Source organism: Hemitrygon akajei, chromosome 9 (genome assembly GCF_048418815.1).
Source record: "Hemitrygon akajei chromosome 9, sHemAka1.3, whole genome shotgun sequence".
NCBI classification, from domain to species: domain Eukaryota; kingdom Metazoa; phylum Chordata; class Chondrichthyes; order Myliobatiformes; family Dasyatidae; genus Hemitrygon; species Hemitrygon akajei.
In genome coordinates this window covers 82,126,229-82,148,912 of record NC_133132.1, presented here as the reverse complement: position 1 = coordinate 82,148,912, position 22,684 = coordinate 82,126,229, and the positions used below count along the sequence as shown (strand labels likewise).

Sequence of the window (22,684 nt, the reverse complement as noted above, 5' to 3'; positions counted from 1 at the left end):
ATGTGGTCCATTACTTTATAAAGTGCTAACTGTCAAGAATGCAACTCTCAAAGAACTGAAAAGTTATGAGAAAAATGGAAAATATGAAAAGATGACCAAGATGAGGGCAAACTGAGCACATTTAAAATATTAATAGTGAAAATTCAAAATAAAGACTTAGCCATGAAACACAAATGTACATCAGACAACAGCATCAAAACAAAGAAATAAGAATGAGAAAGGCTGGAAAATCCAAGAGAAATAACACCATAAGACATAGGAGTGGGAGTGTGCAACCAGGTCCTTAAAGCCTGTCCCACCATTCAATATGATCATAGTTGATCTATGCTGGTGCCATAGATCCCCATAACCAATTCTTTAATCTTGTAAATATTTACCTATCACCACCTTAAATATATCTGAAATAATCTCCCTTTGGGGGGCTGACGGTGTGGGCAGAGAATTCTAGACATTTTCTGATCTCAGAGAAGAAATTTCCACTGACCTTAGTTTTAAATGACTATCCCATTGTTCATTATTGTTCCATTGGTGAAAACATCTTACTATCTACCCAGCCAACTCATCTTAGGATGTTAAAGGTTTGAATTAGATCACCCCTTATTCTTCAGAAATCCAAGGATTACATACAAACCATTTAACTTTCTTGACCAGAGAACCCTCTCATCCCAGAAACGAGCCTGGTGAATCTCCGTTGGACTACTCCAGGATTATTATATCCTTTTTTTTTAAAAGGTAAGAGGACTGTGCAACTGTGCATACCTTTCCAAACGTGGTCTGACCAGCACCCCTGCACAACAGTAACAAGACCACTCTATTCAAACTCCACATGCCTCAGAACAACTGACAAAACATCAAAATGCCATTTGCCTTCTTAACTACTTGTTAGACTTGCCTGCAAATATTTTGTGATTTATGCACGAATACATAGATCTATCTGAACTTCACTCATTTGCAATAATCTCCACTCGATAATATTCTGCCTTTTGATTCATCCTACCTCACACTTCGCCACATTTAATTCCACCTGCCAGGATTTCACACAATTACTCACTTTACATTTATCCTGCTGCAGAAGCACAATATCATTCTCATGCCTGTCCAATGTTTATAAGACCTATAAGAATTTTCTGAAATGTTGTTTATTATTGTTATATTCAAAATCATAAGTTAAAAATCAACAGTGAAACTAAAGAAGATAAAATGTTAAAAATAATACAGCTGGATCCCAGTTATATCATTTCAAATTACACACACTCAGTAGCCACTTTATCAGGTACACCTGCTTGTTATTGCAATATCATGTGGCAGCAACTCAATGCATAAAAGCATGCAGACAAGGTCAAGAAGTTCAGCTGTTGTTCAGACCAAACATCAAAATGGGAAATAAATGTGTTCTAAGTGACTTTGATTGTGGAATTATTGCTGGTGCCTGACAGGGTGGTTTGAGTTTCTCAGAAACTGATCTTCTGGGATTTCACACACAGTAGTCTCTAGAGTTTACAGAGAATGGTGTAAATAAAAAACAAAAAACATCCAGCGAGCAGCTATTCTGTGGGTGAAAACACATTGTTAATGAGAGAGGTTACAGAAGAATGCCCAGATGGTTCAAACAGACAGGAAGCCATCAGTAATGCAAATAACCGCATGTTACAATAGTGGTGTGCAGAAGAGCATCTCTCAATGCACAACACATCAAACCTTAAAGTGGATGGTTACAGCAGCAGAAGACCAGGAACATACAGAAATGTATTGTAGCCCTTTATTAGGTACCTCTTGTACCTAATTAAGTGGCCATGCATTAGGGCCAACTTGCTGTGCAAACTACTATCTCCTAGTTGCCATGAAGAAAACTTGGCTACAAGGGACCAGACGTGAACCCCTGCCCCCAACTAGCCTCCCCGCCCCACATTACTGTGTGCTTTTGGGTTGGGAACTTAGTTCAAATTCCTACTTTCCCATGATTTGAATCATTGTACAGCTTAGTTTGAAGAGGCTGCCAGCCTGAGGGAAACTGTATGAGTTTGATTTGGGTCTCAGGTCCATTAGAATGGTGAGTGTAGACCATTGTTGTGAATTGGCAGCATTTCACCAGACCCTTCAGAATCTCTTGCACCTCTTGTTAGAAGCTGCTGTTTCACCCCCTAGCCTTTTTCTCTGTTTAGCTGCACAACTCTCCCCCAGCTGAAGATTTCTCTCTGGTAACCTCAATGGTTAGCAACTATCGGTGAGCTTGTTCACTGGACTAATGATAGGATAACTGTGCAGTCAGAGAGGTGGGTAGACAATAACTTCCATTGATCTAACAGACTGTGATCAGAAAGCCTGTAGGATCTGATCAATTTATCACCAAGTGGGGCTGGTGAAGCATTACCCAGTGGTGGCACACACTGACCAACATGTCTGTTTAGACCCACATCCCTGCACTGAATGGCTGCAACAATTGCTCTGGTTGCCTGACACCACACCTCACAAGTACTATAACAAATCAGTGCTCTATGTTAATAGGCTACCTATTATTATTTTAAATAAGGTGAGTAATTACATAACTTTGTTTTTATGAATCCTTTGTTAATGTTATCTTTTCACCAAGTCCATATTCCTCTATTTTCCACAGACAATGCTTCAAGTTGCATTGTCTTGATTTGTTTTTCAGTAACATTTCACCAGTGTAACTGGGGATTTGACCAGTTTTGAAAAGCATTTACTAAAACAGGCACAGATTACTATCATAAAATCAAATAAGCCAACACCCTTTGAGGTTAGGATAACAAGCATTTCAAACAAATTGCCCAGATACCCATTTCCCAAGGTTCTGAAGGGGACTGTCCAGAAATATTTGCCGTTTTGGCCATCAATGGGTATTACTGAGGTAGTTTCAAAGCTCAGTAATTGTCCTGAAGAACATGTTCAAATTGAATGGACTGATTTCTAAGATACTGATTTATCAATAATGGAACAATGAGAGCACATGAAAGGATTCCATTAAAGACAAAGCTATAGGGATTAAGACTAGAAATTACAGTGAGGTTAAACAAAATATTACAGAGATTCAAAATCTGCTAGGATGCTATAATGGCAAGGTCAAGGCACTGATGAATCTTAATGAATCAAATGATTTTTTTTCCCACAAACTGCAGTGTAAATTGTTGTATAAAGTTTGAACAGTTTCACAAAATTAAAATATATACATCAATAAAAACATGTTAGAACGTTGACTGATAAATTAATAATGACACATTTGCCAGTATTACCTAATTATTTAAATAAAAGGGCAAAGCTTTACATGATTAAAGATCAATACCTTTATCTTTTGAAACTGTTGCTCCATTGTTCGTAAGCACTTCTTTGTTTCTTCATCTTTTCCCTCAAGATCAGCCTCCAACTTCTTTACTCTTTTTTCTAGAAAAACTCTAGGATGGAGTTTGCCTTCATTTTCTGATGATGCATCAGGTATAGAAGCTGCTGCATAAATGAGAGCAGGCAAGGAATTTGGATAACGTCTTCGAATGATTTCTTCCATTTCCTTCACCTGACAGAATGTGAAATTAACTTGAATTATACATACATTTTTAACCACCAAAATTCTATGACCAATTCAGTATTTTGTTATTTATCTGAGATAACGCTTAAGAAAATGTTACAATGGTATTACAGCAGATAGTAATAAATTTGATTCTTTTTAGTTGTGATAAAACTGAATTTGCTAACCCAGTGAACTTCAATTAATTTTGATATTAAACCTAATGGGGTAGATTTCTGTTTGACAGAGAACCACATGCTGATCACTCATGCAAAATGAATGTTACGACAATGCAAGTACACGATACTACTTATAGAATCCTACAGCCCTGTGGAGACAGGAGGCAGAGGAGTGTGAGTGAGAGAGTGAGAGTGAGAGAGAGAGTGAGAGAGAGAGTGCGAGAGAGTGAGAGAGTGTGAGAGTATGTAAGAGTGTGAGTGTGGGTGTGAGTGTATGTATGTATGGATGGGAGGGAGAAAAAGCGGGGCTTGTTTTGCTGCTTGTAGTGTTGAGTGGTTCTGCCTAACATTGTGGGCATATTATGTTGGCGTCGGAATGTGTAGCAACATTTGCAGGCTGCCCCCACCACATCCTTAGGTGTGCTGGTTGTTAATTCAAACAATGCATTTCACTGCATGTTTCCATGTACTGCACGTATGAAAATAAATCTGAATCTGAAGCAATCCTGGTCACTGGAATTGTGAGGAATTTGCATGTTCTCCAAGATAGCACAAGTAACCCTCTACATCCCAAAGATGTACTGATTAGTGGGTTATTTTTAAAGTTCTTAAGGAACCAATGCACTCCTTTGTTGCAGACACCATCATAGTGCTATTAACAAGGAGTTGTGTAAGTTGGCTATGAAAACTAATGGGTCTGGGAGGAGAACAAAATGGGTTGGTATAAATAGATGCAATGATGGAGGGCCAAAGGTACTACTTCCATGCTGTATGAAGCTTTGACACATAAGAATCAGCGACAACCTAATAGTGCTTAGTTTTTAAATGACAGCATCATTGAAGTTAACTTATTTCCCCACTTTTCTAGTTCTGAGGAAGAGCCTATAATGTTAACTTTCATATTTTCCCAGAGATAATGCCTACCTGCTGAGTGTTTGCAGCACGTTCTGTTTTTATTCCAATTTGTTTTCTATTATTTAATAATATTGATAACATGTTTTTAAAAAGTAGTTGAAAAGCGTACGTACTTGTCGCTCAAGGTCCTGAATTCGTTTGGCTTCAAGTGTTCTCCACTTTGCACGTTTCTCAGGAGGTGAGTTCCTGACTTTGGAAACAGCTGTAAGTTTTTCTACCTATCCATGTTGAAGAGGGAATATCAAAAACATGGTAAATCTGCAAAGATGTGTCCTAAATTTATCTAGACAATGCAGGAATTTAAATGGGATTTGAAAGATGATGGAATATGATACAGCATTTATTATAAGACATTAATGAATCTGATGCTGTGTGATTGCAAAATGATGCTGAGGTGAAGAAATTAAATAGAACATGAAAAATACTGTGAAATTCTATAGTACAGCACATATAAAGCAGTACTATGCAAGAGAATATCTAAGCTTATGCACCTTAAGTGATTCAACAATAACCATTCAACTTTGTCTAGAGAAAAGATTCCAGTAGTCCAAGAATGTTAGACCAACAAGATCTTTATGTAATAATCAAGCTCCACCTTATTCAGACAAGTATATTCAGTACCTGTTCCTTTAGTTTCTCAATCTCGGCATTTGCTGCTTTAAGCCGTGCTGCATCCTTATCCAGCATCTCCTGGTTTTCAGCATACCACTGCAACCTCTTGTTGAGACGAAGGATTTCTTGCTTATATTGTTCTTCCATGATTTTAATTTCAAAATCTTTATCACCTGAATTTTGAAAAAAAATTAGAATGCAAAATGACAGATGAGGAAAATCATTTTTTATTTAAGCAAGCCTTCAAATCTGAAATCCCTCTCTCTACACACACTCATATATATTCATATTCAGCTTTGGAATCAGGACATAGCTGACAAAACTGAACTGGTATTTATTATTGCCTTTCCCTAAATACCCATGAGAAAATGATGGTGAGCTTCTTAAGGAACTCCTTTGTTGTAGACACCATCATTGTGCTATTAACAAGGAGTTGCAGGATGTAGTCCATGCAAAAATGAAGGAATATCAATATATTTCCAAGTCAGGGATGGAGCACAGCCTGAAAGGGAACCTGTAGGTGGTGCTGCATTTTATTTTAATCTATTTTGCATTTGTCTCCACAAAATTCACATTCTCCTTAATACTTATCTTACAACCCATGTCTTTGACCAAGCTATTTGCCACCCTTTCTCTTTTATACTTATTTAACCTTTCCTATCTTATTCTGACTTTTGACTCCTTCCTTTCTAGTACCAATAAAGCATATATGTCAAACTCAAGGCCCGCGGGCCAAATCCGGCCCGCGGTGGAATTATCTTTGGCCTGCGAGATAATATCTAATTACTATTAAAGCTGGCCCCAGTAATCGAAGCGCCTATGGCGTATGATATGGCTAATGCTGAGTTTATTCAGGTACCAGGTTTTCAGGGTTTTTAGTGTTTATTCGGCAGTCTTGCTCGGCAGACTTCTTCATAAGAAACGGAATTTGTAAAGTGAAACACTTTGTAGTTATAGCAGAGACTGAGACACATGAGAGCAGGCTGAAAAAACGGAGGCAACGAAAGCTGCGTTTGCACGCGTCCGACTGATCCAGCCCGCATGAAGCTGCATTTTGTCTCAATCCGGCCCGTGACCTAAAATGAGTTTGACACCCCTGCAATAAAGGATCTGGGCTTGAAACATTGATGATTTTTTTCCCCTCCATGGATGCTGCCTGACCTGCTCCAGCATTTTGCGCAGTATTTCTCAATTACTTACCTTGAAACATTTACTAACCCCAGGAAATTGTCCAAATTAATTTGCACAACCAATAACTTACCCGAGGTGTTAGTAAGTTGTACTTTAGCCATATTACATTCTTTTTTCATTTTTTCCAGGTCCACCTCCAGTGCTTGCTTCTCCTGCTTAAGTTTCCTGATCTCTTCTGTGTACTTAACCTCTTCTTTCTGAAAGATTAGAAATTGAACAAAATACAGAAAAAACAGATAGAACAACAAACTCCCACTCAGAAGATCTGTAGCATCCTAGACAAATGTTGTTGGAGGATATAATTTGCAGAAACATACATTTCTTTTTGGTGGGTACCAAAAAGAAATACAAATTAATGGCCTGTAAACTACCCAAGAACAAGTTACAGGACAAAACTGGGTATCGAGAAGTTTGCTGCAGTATAAACTATACTGTACAGCTTCCTGCTGATAAAAGACTATGTTGAGAAGGAGTAATTTAATTCATATTTTCCAATAACTAAAAATGAAACTTCAGAAATTTAAAAAATGATAAAAAGGTGACATTTGGTAACAAAATATCTTTTATTAAGGTTCAAGTTCATTGATGACATTAGTTTGACCTCATCAACAATAGCAATGAGATGGCATTCAGAGAGGAGGTACAGCAGTTGGTAGAATGATGAAATATGGACAAGAGATAATTGTGGACTTTAGGAAGGTGTAGGCTGTCCACGCCTCACACAGCATATAAACAGCTCCTGCACAGAGAGAGCAAGAAGCACCAAGTTTCTGGGAGTGCACAGAACAGACAATCTCAGCTGGTCCTTCAATACCACCTCTTTAGTCAAGAAAGCACAGCAGTGTCTCCACTTCCTGAAAAGATTGAGGTGAGCAAGGCTCCCCCACCCCACCCATTCTAACCAATTTTTACAGAAGCATCATTGAGAAGGTCTTGAACAGCTGCATCACCATCGGGAAATGCAAGAAATCCCTCTGTAAGACCCTACAAATAATTGTGAGGACTGCTGAGAGGATCAGTGGGGTCTCTCTTCCACCTATCTGAGATATGTATCAGGAGTGCTGCACACACAGGGCCCTTAGCATTGTCAAGGATCCCTCCCATCTGTCTCACAATCACTTTGACTCCCTACCATGAGGCAGGAGGTACCACAGATTGGCAAACATTCATTTTCCCAAAAATTAAATGTTACAGAGAATTGCTTAAATCTCATTAATGAAAGTAACATATTAAGTATGATTACCTTTGTAGATATTTAGCCAAATGCATCATTAACAAAGGTATCAAACAGCTACTAATGATCAATGACATTATGAGATGACAGAACTAAATTGATTAACTGAAACAAACGGGCGTATAAAGAATCAAACTGAGCGAAGGAAAACCAAACTAAAAGATGAGGGTGTGGTAGATGTAACAGCTTAACCTTCAAATAATTTCTTACACCATGGCAAGAGTGAGCATAGCAACAAGACACAAGGTGGTCATCCTGAATCAGCAAGTTCTCTCTCAAGCTGAAATTTTGCAGCAGACAGGAGTTTCAAGGTGTGCTGTCCACACTCTTCTGAAGAAGCACAAAGAAACAGGCAAGGTTGAGGACCAGAAATGCAGCAGAAACTGAGTTCAGCAGACAAGAGAAACATCAAACTAACATCCTTTCTAAATCGGAAGAAGTGCAGCACTGATATCAGCTCTGAACTCACAGATTCTGCAACAGATGATATAGCCTCACAGAGCCCTGATCTCAACATCATCAAGGCTCTCTGGGATTACCAGGAGAGTCAGAAGCAAGCAAGACAGCCAAAGTCTGTAAAAGGACTGTGTGGCAAGTTCTCAAAGATGCTTGGAACAAACAACTAGACAATTTTCTTATGAAACTGCACAACAGTGTATCTAAGAGAATTGACACAGTTTTATAGGTCACACCAAATAATGATTTGATTTGGCTTTCTACTGGTTAGAACCATAGAACATTACAGCATAGAAACAGGCCTTACTGTACTTTAGTGATTTTTTGATATTTAGAAACTTTTCATTATTTTTGAAAGCATCTTCACTTTACAGAATGTTTTTTTTACATGTGCCTAAGACTTTTGCACAATACAGCTTATCAGTGATAATAAATTTGATTCTGATTCAAGAAAGTGATTTAAGTTGTTACAACCAAGTAAGACATTGCGAACCATGAGTAGTGAGTTATGAGTGGGCGATAGAACAGAAATAAAACTAACTCGGAGGTTAATTTATGTTTCCTGTTATACAAAGAAACAAAATGCTGGGTTAACAAAAACAAAAAGGAGAACATTAAGTTAAAATTATCCACGACATGTATAATGAAAAACAACTGGATTCTTAAAAAGGTGGAAGAGCAGAATAGTGAGAGAGCTTTAAATAATTTTTTAACATGTCCCATTATTAAAGTTGCCCAACAGTAAATTTAAGTAAGGCTTAAAATGCAAATTACTCAGCTGTTCAGAGACTGATCTCCCTCTAATACACCATTTCGAAGTATTAAAGCAATCCACATGAACATTTGACTATTTGGTGTGAAGAGAAATTTCTTTTTTAGGATACACATTTCTATACAAAAACGGAGATACACTGTCATACGAAAAGCATTTGGTGTCTCTGGGCCTGTATTCACTGGAATTCAGAAGAATGAGGAGTGACCTCATTGAAAGGTGAAAGGCCTTGATAGAATGGATGTGGAAAGGATGTTTCCTATGGTGGGAGAGTCTGAGACCAGAGGACACTCAAAATAGAGGGGTGACTTTTAGAACAGAGATGAGCACATGATTCTTTAGCCAGAGTGCTGAATCTGTGGAATTCTTTGCCGCAGACAGCTGTGAAGGCCAAGTCTTTATGTATGTTTAAGGCAGAGGTTGACAGATTCTTGATTACTCAGGGCATAAAGGGATACGGGGAGAAGGCACAAGATTGGGGCTGAGGGGAAAACTGGATCAGCAATAATAAAACAGTGGTGTAGACTCGATGGGTCAAATGGCCTAACTCTGCTCCCATATCTTATGGTCTTATGATACCTATCTCAGAGTTAAGTCTTTTCCTTTGTAACTGGTTCCACTGCTTTTACAGATCACTTGAAATCATTCATAGTGACACTTAATGCACTATAAAATATATTGTTAGTAGATTAAATAATGTTAAACTAAAAATGTTATCACATTCTACTGTGCAAGAAAATCAAAATTGTATTTCTTTTACATTTCCACTTTTCATTTTGTTTTGCAAAATATTGAAATATAAATGAAATTTTTAAATAATCTAAAGATTAATTGTATATGAATTTTGCATCAATGGAGTAAAAATGCCCATTTTCATATACAGAATGATACAATGATACAGAATAACAATGATACAGAAAAATCAGTTTTACTGCTCTTTTGCATAAACATTGATGGGAGGTGATTTTTACGATAAATACAAAAAGGTAAACAATGCATTACTATCTGACCCTAATGGATGGAAATCTGATGTACAAATTATGCCCATCCTTTTTTGAGGTATGATTTTTGGCATTTCCATCAAAGGCTTGGATACCATTTGACCAATTAAGGAATATTCTCTCCACTGTAAATTTCAGTAGCTGCCTTCCATTGCTACTTTGGTGTTCATCTGCCCTATGGATGTTCAGATTTAGTATAGCAATTCATTATTAAATAATGTGAAAAAATTAAAAACTAAGAAACCAGATTATTTGATGCAATTTGAATGTTACAAATAAAGCACTTGCCTTACACTTTAAATAGATAAGCCTCCAGATAACGACTTACCTGTGATGCCTTCAACTGTGAAAGCAAGTCAGAAATATTCTGATTTTTAATTTCCTCAGATGACTGTATATCATGGATTGATGCTTGCTTCATATTAGTATTCTTTATCTGTTCTCTAATTTAAAAAAAAGCAAAACAAAAAAATCCACATCGACTCAAAAATTTTAAATACAGTTAAATCTATTTTTCTAACTAGTGACAACTTAAAATGTGTTAGTACACTCAAAAGCTCATGAAGATTTCATCAGTAGTGGTAGGGTGGCGGGAGGGAGGGGTTGGCAACGGTGGAATCAAGCACTGAGAAGCTGCAGAGGGTTGTAAATTTAGTCAGCTTCATCTAGGGTACTAGCCTACAAAGTACCCAAAACATCTTTAAGGAGCGGTGTCTCAGAAAGGCAGTGTCCATTATTAAGGACCTCCAGCACGCAGGACATGCTCTTTTCTCACTGTTATCATCAGGTAGGAGCCATACACTCAGCGGTTGAGGAACAGCTTCTTCCCCTCTGCCATCCGTTTCCTAACTGGACATTGAACCCGTGGACACTACCACACTTTTTAATATACAATTATATCTGTTTTTGCAGGATTTTAATCTATTCAATATATGTAATACTGTAAATTGACATTATTTTTCTTCTTCTTCCATATTATGTATTGCATTGAGCTGCTGCTGCTAAGTTAACAATTTCACGACACATGCCTGTGATAATAAACCTGATTCTGATTCTAAAATTGTGCCTATATGTACTCAGTATCAATCATGTTTAGCAATGAGATGTTTCATAAAAGTATTTGGCCTTATCCAAATAATATGTTACAATACATGGTTATCAATGATTGTATTAAATTAGGAACAACAACGTAGACATGTAGTTTTTAGAAAACAATTTAAAGTCTTACTTCAATTGTCGTATTTCAGTCAGCAAGTGACGGGATTCTGTGAACATTTTCTCTTCATTTCTTTTATTTACCATCTGAAGCTCTTTCACCTGTGTGTAAAGTCTTTCATTTTCCTGAAATAATAAATATTCTTAAATAAGCGAGCAAAACAGATTAATTTTACAACAAGAAATATTGAGTTTACTTTTAGATGGTTACCCATTCAAAGAGTTGCACATATAGACTACAAGTCAAAGCAAAATACTGCAGATGTTGGAAATCAAAAATTAAAATGGAAGATGCTGAAAACATTCAAAGTCAGACAGCACTTGTGAAAAGGCTAAAATAGAGTTAATATTTCTGACTGGAAATAACCAAGAGCAAACAATAGAGAAAGGCAGTTCTCTAGAAGCAATTCTGGAGTTAAGGCAAATTGTGAGAAGAAACAATGACAAGTCATGCAGTACAGGATAGGAAGATTACTTGGCAAAATACAGAATGGATGGCAAAAGATGATAATAAAACAAAAACATAAAAAAGACGCACATAGATTATAGCATAAAAGGCCACAGCAGTAAGGAATCAATGAAAATCTGGCAAAAAAAGCCTTCCATGGTTCCAAGTAGAAGACTGGCAAACAACCAGATGCTGATCATTTTGCAGTTGTGTATCAGAATCAGATATGTTAGTAATGACTTAAACAACATAAAATTTGTTGTCTGGTGGCAGCAGTAAAATACAAAGATGTAAGATGATCAATTATAAAAATAAATGGTGTAGAAAAGAATAACTAGGTTGTGTTCAAAGGTTAATGGGCTGTTCAGAAATTTGATGGCAGAGAAGAAGAACCTATTTTTGAATCATTGAGGACGAGTCTTCAGGCTCCTGTAACTCTTCCCTGATGATAGAAATGAGAAGAGGGTTTGTCCTGGATGGTGAGGATCCTTAATGATAGATGCTGCCTTCCTGAGACACTGCTTCTTGAAGATATCCTCAGTGGTAGGGAGGACTGTGTCTGTGATGGAGCTGGCAGAGTCTATGACCCTCTCGCACCCCACATGAGGCTTTGATGCAACTGATCCGAATACTCTTCAACATACATTAACAGAAATTTGTAAGTGACCGGGTAACATACCAAAATCTCCTCAAATTCCTTATGAAGTAGAGTCACTGGTGTTCCTTCTTGTTTAGTGCATCAAAGTTTTGGGCCCAGAATTGATCCACAGAGATGTTGACACCAAGGAACGTGAAACCGCTGGCCTCTCAATGACAAATGGAGAGTGTTCTCTCAACTTCGCCTTCCTGAAGTCCATAATCAATTACTTGGTCTTGCTGACATTGAATGTGAAGTTGTTGTTGTATTACTCAATTATGCCTCCTCTTTGCCATCTGACATTCTACGAACAACAGTGGTGCCATCTGTGAACTAACAGATGGAATTTGACCTGTGCTTAGTCACAGTCATGAGTGTAGAGAGTAGGAGCCGTGAGCTAAACATACATCTTTGAGGCATGACTGTATTGATTAGCAGTGAAGAGGAGATGTTATTACCGATACGATCTGTCTGCAGTTTCCCAGTAAGGAAATTGATTATGGATAAACTATTCTAATCACAGTAAATACAATAGAATCAATGAAAGACCACACCCACCAGGACTGACAGCAACATGCAAAAAAAAAATTGTGCAAATACAATGATAAAAAAGAAATAATAATAATAATAATAATAAATACACAATAAATATCGAGAACATGAGATGAGATGAAAAGTGAGTCCATAGTTTGTGGGGAAGTTCAGCAATGGTGCAAGTGAAATTGAGTGAAGTTACCCCCTCTGGTTCAAGAGCCTAATGGTTGAGAAATAATCACTGATTCTGAACCTGATGGTGCAGGTCCTGAGGCTCCTGGGCCCTCTTCCTGATGGCAGCAAGAAGAGAGCATGACCTGGGTATTGGGGCTCCTTGATGATGAATACTGCTTTCCTGCCACAGCGCTCCATTAGATGTGATCAATGGTGGGGAGGGTTTTACTCATGCTGGACTGGGCGGTAGCCATTGCTTTTTGTAGGCCTTTCCGTATAAGGGCATTGATGTTTCCATACCAAGCCATGACACAACCAGTCAATATACTCTCCACCTCACATCTATAGAAGTTTTAGATTATGTGCCAAACCTTCACAAATTTCTAACAAAGTAGAGGCACTGCCATGCTTTCTTCATAATTGTACTTATGTACTGGACCCAGATTCTCTGAAAAGATACACTGAGGAATGTAAAGTCGGTGATACTCTCAACCTTTGATCCCCCATGAGAATTGGTTCAAGGACCTCTGGTTTCTTCCTCCTGAAGTCAATAATTATCTCTTTGGTCTTGCTGACATTGAGTAAGAAGCCATTGTTGTGGCACCACTCAGCCAGATTTTCAGCCTTTCTCCTATTTGCAGATTCGTCACCACCTTTGATTTGGCCAACGACAGTAGTGTCATTGGCAAACTTAAATATGGCATTGGAGCTGTCATAAGTATAAACTGAGTAGAATGGAGGCTCAGCACACAACCTTGTGATACATCTGTGTTGAAGGAAATTGTGGAGATGTTGTTGCCAATCCAAACTGACTGAGGTTTGTAAGTGAAGATATTGAAATTCCAGTCACACAAGGAGGTATTGAGGCCTGGGACTTGAAGTTTATTGATTAGTTTTGAAGGGATGATAGTATTGAATACAGAGCTGTAGTCAATGAAGAGCATCCTGATATATGCAACTTTGCTGTCCAGATACTCCAGAACTGAGTGAAGAGCCAATAAAATGGCATCTGCTGTGACCCGTTATGACAGTTCATCTATTTCACAACTGCTTTAACTACATCAGCACAGCAGACTTGCTTCCCCATATGTAAAGACAGTCAGAAAGCATTCAGTATGAATCTTTCCCACATCTTCCATCTCCCTCTTACCTTATTAGCTTGCTTTAAATAACCTCATAAAACATCTTTGTATTTTCTTTCATATCACTTGCCAATACTTCATATAATTGATTGTGTTTTTAATCTCTTTTTACAGGTCAATATATTTATATTTTTATTTCCTTTTCTAAATTTTTATTTAGTGAAAGGAATAAGATCCAATTTGATTTTGAATATTTGTACCATGAGAAAACTTATTTATGCATGAACATAATAGGATGGTAGGGATTTATTTAAAAAAGAGTGACTGGGTCATATTTTTTGACAAAATATCAATGGGAAAGTAAAAGCAATGACCAGATTTGTGTAATGTGTAACATTTTTGTAAAATTCTAAACAAACAATCAGAAAAGGATTTTTAAAAATTCTGACTGATTAGGAGAGTACAACATAACAGCTACAACGAAAGATCAGTTTTGCAAGCTAGATAAACAAGACTTTGATAATCAAATTAAAGGGAAAAAAGATATCAGTAATTTTAACCATATAACTTTTCCACAAGAACAAAAACAAATCGCTAAGTCATCATTCACACAGAAGACAAAGCAACACCAAATACCTGATGGTAGCCTTGAATAATAGTTTCTTGTTCCTGAACTTCCTTTTCAATTAACTTGAGTTTTTCTTCAGTCACAGGATCCAATGTGCCTCCAATTATTATTTTTTTCTTGCTTGTTTGCAAGCTGCATAGCTTTTTGAAAAAAAATTAAGATTACAAAAATAAATAATAAAGGGGGTAGAAATTTATCCCCTTTCATTTGAGCTAATGGAGTTTAAAGAGCATCTCAGAACATTAAAGTTGCCATGTATGTCACTCATAAGTTTGAAACATAAAACATAATTAGTTTGCTTAATTTATGGAAACAATCTTATCAGTTCATTTTTGGTAGACTAGCTCTATCATCAAGTTAGGATACCAATTTATGTTCAAGATACATTCATAGAGGCTGCAAAATGCCTATAGCAGGGCTTCTCAACTGAGGTTCCACAGAACCCAGGGATCCACAAAAGGTTACTAGGGGTTCTGCAAGAGGTTGTGATAAGGAAAATAAACATTTTTTTTTCAACCATGCATAGTACAACGTTAGCGCTCGCAGAGATGGGCAGTGACTGAGCAATCTCGTTACAGCTCTCTCAGCCCAGTACGACAGTGCACAGTAGGACCATGTTCATTTGGTTGAGTCCACTCTCAGTTTTTGATGCAAAATAGGGGAGGCCGTTGATAATTGTTGGGCACTATATTGGATGGAATGGAGAACAGTAGGCTGATGGTGAGTGGCCTGTTGCAGAGGGGAGGATGGTAGGCTGATAATTGGTGAGCGCTGTATTGCACGGAAGGGAGGACAGTAGGTTGATGAGGAATGTGAAGTATGTTTTCCGAGCATTGAATGGTCTTCAATGTGACGTCAGCCTGTCCCTTCCAAATTACCTCCCCCACTTCCCCTGATGTGTCGCTGTCTGACCTATGGGAGCGAACAAATGCTACTGGTGTAGTAAAATATTGGAGGGAAATTTTCATTCTAAAGAAGGATTTTTACACACTGCCATTCTGCTGCTGCCCTGCTGTTGTTGTAAACTTGCAAAAGATGGATTGTGTAGTTAGAAGTGAATTGTACTGTGAAGTTTTCATATTTTTTTGCAGTTTTCTTGTTTAGTTATTTATTATGCCGTACTTACTATGCAACATTGAACACAAAGAAAGTCCATCTTTGCAATGAAAACTACTTATCTATGGGTTTTACATGGACTGCTGATCCAACTTGCCCTGTTCCATTGTGCCTAGTCTTTGGCAAACAACTTACAAATGCAGCAATGGCTCCAGCAAAATTGAAAAGACACTTAACTACAAATCACAGCCATATGACACGCAAAAGTTCTGATCATTTTAAATGGCTACTGGAATCTCAAAACAAATAGACTAAACCTTTTGTTAATAAAGTCACAGTAAAAAAGCTTAGGAAACAAATTATTCAGTAGCTTAAGTTATTACCTGGAAAAGGAAAAGGCACACAGTTGGTGAGAACTGAATAATGCCTGCATGTAAAATTACAGTGGGTAAAATGCTAGGACAAAATGCAGTATGAGAAATTGAAACATTGAAACTCTCAAACATTACGAGAAGTCGACATGTTGATGACATGTCACATGATGCTGAAGAGTTTTGTGAGATAAACTGAAAAACAAACAGCTTCTCTATCCAGGTTGATGAGTCAACAGATTTCACCAATAAATGTATGTTGTAGCATTTGTAAGATTTTTAAATGATGGTAAAATTCAAGTAAACTTTTCCTGTTGTTGCAAGGAGCTGCCCGAAACAAGCAAAGGCCAAGATACATTTAATGTTTCCGAGTTCACGGATGGAGTCACGTGCCTCATCCGGAAGTGCATCGACAATGTTGTCCTCCAGAAGTTGGTTAGGGTCTTTCCGGACCAGAAACCCTGGATCAACAGTTCCATGCGAGCTGTACTTACCACGCGACACAGAGCTTACGTTGCCAGCAATCAACAGGAGTTCAAGAAAAGCAGTTACAATCTGTGCAAAGCTATCAAGGCTGCGAAACAATGATACAAGGACAAGATTGAGTCAAGATTCACAACGAATAGCACACATGACTTGTGGCGAGGGTTGCATAACATCGCAGACTTCAAACCCAAACGTAGTGGTGCTGCCAACATCGGGGCCTCTCTCCTGGATGAGCTCAATTGCTTTTACGTTCGACTCCACGTTGCTAACTCTGAGCCTCCGAGGAAAGCCACCTCTACGATCTGCAACCTGGTCATCTCTGAGGCTGAGGTATGCAAATATTGCCAATGAGTGGACAGTCGCAAGGCTGCAAGACTGGACGGCATCCCAGGGCGAGTACTCAGGTTGAGCGCAACACAACTGGCAGGTGTATTTACAGATTTTTAAAATCTCTCTCTCTCTTCCCCAGTGTAGAGTGCTTCAAATTATCCACCATTGTCCCTGTGCCAAAAAAGACCAACGTAACATGCCTGAACGATTGGCGTCCAGTTGCACTCACCGCAATAATAAGCAAATACTTTGAGAGGCTGGTCAAGGACTACATATGGAGCATGCTACCACCCACACTGGACCCCCTACAATTCGCCTACCAGCACAACCAATCAGTAGACAACGCAAAAGCCACTGCTCTAAATACCGTCCTTACACATTTGGAGAAGAAGGATGCTTACTGTACGTGAAATTGCTGTACTTGGCCTACAGTTCAGCATTCTTTCCATCCAGGCTTGACAGGAAGCTCAGACACTTCAGCCTTCACCCTGCCTTGTGCAGCTGGATCCTGTACATCTTGTCAGATTACCGGCAGGTGGTAAAAGTGGGCTCCCTCACCTCCACCCCTCTGACTCTCAACACAGGAGCCCCTCAGGACATTGTACGAAGTCCCCTCCTTTACTCCCCTGTATACCCATGACTGTGTTGCCACCTACAGCTCTAATCTGCTAATTAAATTTGCGATGACATTGATTGACCTAATCTCAAACAATAACAAGGCAGCCTACTGGGAAGAAGTCATCTCTCTGACACAGTGGTGTCAAGAAAACAACCTCTCCCTCAACTTTGCAAAAACAAAGGAGATGGTTGTGGATTACAGAAGGAATGGAGATGGGCTAACCCCTATTGACATCAATGGATCTGCGGTTGAGAGGGTAAACAGCTTTAAGTTCCTTGGCACCCACATCGCTGAGGACCTCATGTGGTCTGTACACACCAGCTGTTTGGTGAAAAAGGCACAACAGCACCTCAGACGGTTGAGGAAGTTTGGTATGGGCCCGCAAATCCTAAGAACTTCCTACTGGGCACAACTGAGAGCATCCTGACTCGCTGCATCACTATCTGGTATGGGAACTGACCTGCCTTAACTGCAGGATTCTGCAGAGAGTGGTGCGGACAGCCCAGCACATCTGCAGTGAACTTCCCATGATTCAGGACATTTACAAAGACAGGATCATTGGGGAACCAAGCCACTCCAACCATAATCTGTTCCAGCTGCTACCCCCATCCAGGAAACAGTACCGCAGCATAAAAGCCAGGATCAACAGGCTCCAGGACAGCTTCTTCCACCAGGCCAACAGACTGATTAACTCATGCTGATTTGAGCGTATTTCTATGTTACATTGACTGTTCTACTTATTCTTAATTACTATGATTGCACATTGCACATTTAGATGGAGACGTGACATACAAAGTTTTACTCCTCATGTACGTGAAGGACGTAAGAAATAAAGTCAATTCAATTCAACAAAAGGTCTGTCTTGGAGAAACAGTGTTGGCATCTGTATTGATGTTGCCCCATCAATGCCTGGCTCCATGAGAAGTTTTGATTCTCTTATAAACCAAAATTCTGACATTCTCACACACTGCTTCAAAATTGTCAATAAATTTTCATGTTGTAAATGGAATTATTACAATCAATTTACAACCTTTATTTAAATTAAATCTACCGAGCCTACTTTTAGGAAAATTTCAACCCCTTTTTACTTAAGCTGTTATTTAAAAGGAATTTATTATGTTTGCCTTATGAGTTTTTAAATTTATGAAAGGGGAAGAGAGAGATTGAGTTCAAGAAAGGTAAGCTAAGCTTAACAACCCATTAGTTAAGTTCTTTGGGCACAGAGCTCGGAAAAAGCAATGCAACAAACTTTTAACACCATAAATTGGCGAGTTGTTTTGTTATGTCTCCCCTCTTGTTGTGAAACAGGGACACCTCTTTTTCCCTTCATTAAGAAGGGAGATAATCTGTGGTATGTTGAATTACCAGATGAACGAGTAGTTTTTGGGGTACTGCAAGTCTGTGTCTTTATTGATGCTTTGCTGCATGCTTGAATACTTGGTGGAGGGTGCAAATGCTGTTTTTATAGACAATAGATGCAGGAGTAGGCCATTCGGCCCTTTGAGCCAGCACCGCCATTCAATGTGATCATCCACAATCAGTAACCCATTCCTGACTTCTCCCCATATCCCTCGACTCTGCTATCATTAAGAGCTCTATCTAACTCTTTCTTGAAAGCATCCAGAGAATTGGCCTCCATTGCCTTCTGAGGCAGAGTATTCCATAGATCCACAACTCTCTGGGTGAAAAAGTTTTTCCTCAACTCTGTTCTAAATGGCCTACCCCCTTATTCTTAAACTGCGTCTTATTCTTATTCTAAACTTATTCTTAAACATTTTGCTGGTGGAGAAGGGGTTGGCGCTTTGCTGCTGCTTACGCATGGGAGGAGGAAGCTGGGGGGGGCTTTGGGGTTCTAATATTTAACTGTCATTCATTCTTTGGGGCACTCCTCTGTTTTCGTGGATGTTTGCGAAGAAGAATAATTTCAGGATGTATATTGTATACATTTCGCTGACATTAAATATACCTATTGAAACCTATTTTTTTAAGAAAGATTGGCTAATATTTCATTCTCTACTCAAACCAGCGTTGACAATTATTTTTGGATTGTTATATCTACAGCTTACTGATCATGCTAACATACCGTGAGCTGTAAATATAATAATTTTTTACGCAGGGGTTCCCTGAGACCTGAAAATTATTTCAAGGGTTCCTCCAGGGCATAAAGGTTGAGAAAGGCTGGCCTATAGTTTCAAATCCATCCCTATAAACAAGCATATTGATAAAACAAAATAGAAAATATAAATATCCAAGGGAAAATTAAATTTGTTTGTGGTACTTGTGAAACGTGCAATTAGAATAAATGATGACTTGATTGGCTTGTACTGTGGGTCCTAGATATCTATTGTATGGTTGTGTATGTACTTGAAGTTGGTAACGGTAACAATACAACACCTAATTAATTAGATGATGAATAAAATACATCTATTACTTCTAAACTGTAAACAGTCCTGTTTATCAGGATCAGGATTTCCCTATTACACTGTCCCTGTCCCGAACAAGCCAAACCATACATGGATTAATAGTTAGAAACATAGAAATCTAGAGCACATTACAAGCCCTTCGGCCCACAATGTTCTGCTGACCACGTAACCTAGTAATTAGTATGTAATTAGTTTTGCTACAACAAGTGTATGGGACATTGGAAAAAAAGTTGAATTTCCCCATGGGGATGAATAAAGTATCTATCTATCTATCTAGTCTAGAAACTGCCTACAATTTCCCTACCACATCGCCTTCTATATTCCTAAGCTCCATGTACCTATCTAATAGTCTCTTAAAAGACCCTATCGTATCCGCCTCTACCACCTTTGCTGGCAATGCATTCCATGGACCCACCACTCTCTGTGTGAAAAACTTACCTCTGACATTCTCCTTGTACCTACTTCCAAGTACCTTAAAACTATGCCTCCTCGTGTTAGCCATTGCAGCTCTGGGAAAAAGACTCTGGCTATCCACATGATCAGTGCCTCTCATCATCTTATACACCTCTTATCCTCCATTGTTCCATGGAGAAAAGGCCAAGTTCACTCAAACTATTCTCGTAAGACATGCTCTCCCATCCAGGTCTCCTCTGCACTCTGTCGATAGTATCCATATCCTTCCTGTAATAAGGTGATCAGAACTGAGCATACTACTCCAAGTGGGATCTAATTAAGGTCTTATACAGCTGTAGCATTACCTCACGGTTCTTGAACTCAATCCCACGGCTGATGAAGGCCAACACACCATACACCTTCTTAACAACACAATCAACCTGCGCAGATTTGAATGTCCAATGGACATGGACCCCAAGATCTCACTGATCCTCCACATTGCCAAGGGTCTTACCATTAATATTATATTCTGTCTTCAAAGTTGGCCTACCAAAATGAACCATTTCGCAGTTATCTGGGTTGAACTCCACCTGCCACTTCTCAGCCCAGTTCTGCATCCTATCAATGTCATGCTGTAACCTCTGATAGCTCTCCAGACTATAAACAACAACCTCAACTTTTGTGTCATCAGCAAACTTACTAACCCACCCTTCTACTCCCTCATCCAGGTCATTTATAAAAATCAAAGAGGAGGGGTCCCAGAACAGATCTCTGAGGAACATCACTGCTCACCAACCTCCATGCAGAATACGAACTATCTACAATCACTCTTTGCCTTCTGTGGGCAAGCCAGTTCTGGATCCACAAGGCAAGGTCTCCTTGGATCCCATGCCTCATTACTTTCAGAATGAGCCTCACATGGGAACCTTATCAAATACCTTACTGAAATCCATATAGATTACATCCACTTCTCTACCCTCATCAATGTGTTTTGTTACATCTACATGTTATGACTACATATGAGCAATGAGATCTGGGTGAACAGACTCAGCCACATCACGCATCATCTGGACCACTTCCTGCTATTCCTGTGTGCCATGTGAAAAGTCTGATTAGCTAGCAGCAGTTAGGCCCAATAGCTCAGTCTGTCAAAAGCTTTTTTTAAGCTCCTTATAAATGTCTCTTAATATCAAAGCCAATTAAAATGTTGAAATAGAAATAGCTTTAAAGAACCATTTTTGAAAGACAAATAATTAAGCTTTAAATAAAAGAACAAAAGGATTGAATAACATAGAACACCCTTCAAGCTCTTACATTTTCAATTATTAATCCAAAATGAATAAATGGCTGGCATAAAGAATAGGGAATGCTTATGATAGATATCTAGGTTCCCAGCTCAGCATGACAGAGCTTTGCACCTCACAGAACAGGAAGTTGGGACAACACCGATCTATATACTTTCAAATCAAACTATGGACTGATTTGGCCTAGTGGAAGTTAAAGACCAAATCCCCAATATTCAAGGAAGAGCAAGGGCTTGGCATTATTCCACACCATGTTCCTTACCAAAACACACACGAAAAGATGTCAAATTATTCATGTTGTAGTGTAGGGATTTTTGTGGCACAATATGAAATCCTCATTTTTCTGCACATAAAGGACCTAAATTTCAAAATAATTAATAGCAAACACAGACATTTGTCAGAGATGTAAAGAGATAAAAGTTATTGCTTATTTTCCAGGCAACTGAAATAAATAATGTTTGCCCTTCATTCACTTAGGATATGGGAACAGTCAGTACGTTTTGCAAATATAACATTATGGTGAGAAAACTCAGCAGTCAGTCTCATCTCTTGGAGAGGCAATTGCAACAGCCCACATTCTGTGGCACAATTTAATTCTCATTTTAGAAAAATATATCATTCAGTTTCAGAAAGTAAGCTAACACTATTTCTTCATAGTTGAAGGGTGACAGAATTGAAACACCTTGTTGAACAGAGGAGCGTTTACACAAAAACAATTGCAACAGTTCAAGAATTTGGCTTATTTGATAGAGGGGAGACTAAAATTTAAGAACAATGGAAAAATCTATGGAGAGATGACATCAATCATTTTTAAATGTAGTAAGCTGTTGTTATGTGGAGTCCATTGCCTGGAGGAGCAGTGGAGTAGCTTTCAAATTGGAATTGCATATTAAAATGGAGAAAACTGCATGATTATGAAACAGAACGGAAGGTTTCGGAGCAGCCAAAGACAATCTGCTTAGTTTGAGCTAAAAACAGCAGAGAGAACATCATACAGCTGGGTACATTCTATGGATCAGTAATAAGTGGGAGAAACATACAGACTTAAATACACTATAAAATGACGGACTACTGCAAAATCCATAGTGAGTTAATAGCGGGGAT

At 38.6% G+C, this 22,684-nt stretch overlaps 1 protein-coding gene across 7 annotated transcripts in view; it reads right to left on the bottom strand.

Annotated features, from left to right (window-relative positions):
- cep162 (centrosomal protein 162) overlaps positions 1-22,684 on the bottom strand; it is a 107,201-nt gene that overhangs the window by 33,107 nt on the left and 51,410 nt on the right. For all 7 annotated transcript variants that reach the window (XM_073056452.1, XM_073056453.1, XM_073056454.1 and 4 more), the window contains 7 exons: positions 14,607-14,738; positions 11,109-11,221; positions 10,209-10,323; positions 6,488-6,614; positions 5,236-5,399; positions 4,728-4,832; positions 3,302-3,529 (listed from right to left, as the gene is read on the bottom strand). In XM_073056452.1, coding sequence (XP_072912553.1) covers positions 3,302-3,529; positions 4,728-4,832; positions 5,236-5,399; positions 6,488-6,614; positions 10,209-10,323; positions 11,109-11,221; positions 14,607-14,738 — 984 coding nt within the window. The remainder of the gene's footprint in view (positions 1-3,301; positions 3,530-4,727; positions 4,833-5,235; positions 5,400-6,487; positions 6,615-10,208; positions 10,324-11,108; positions 11,222-14,606; positions 14,739-22,684) is intronic.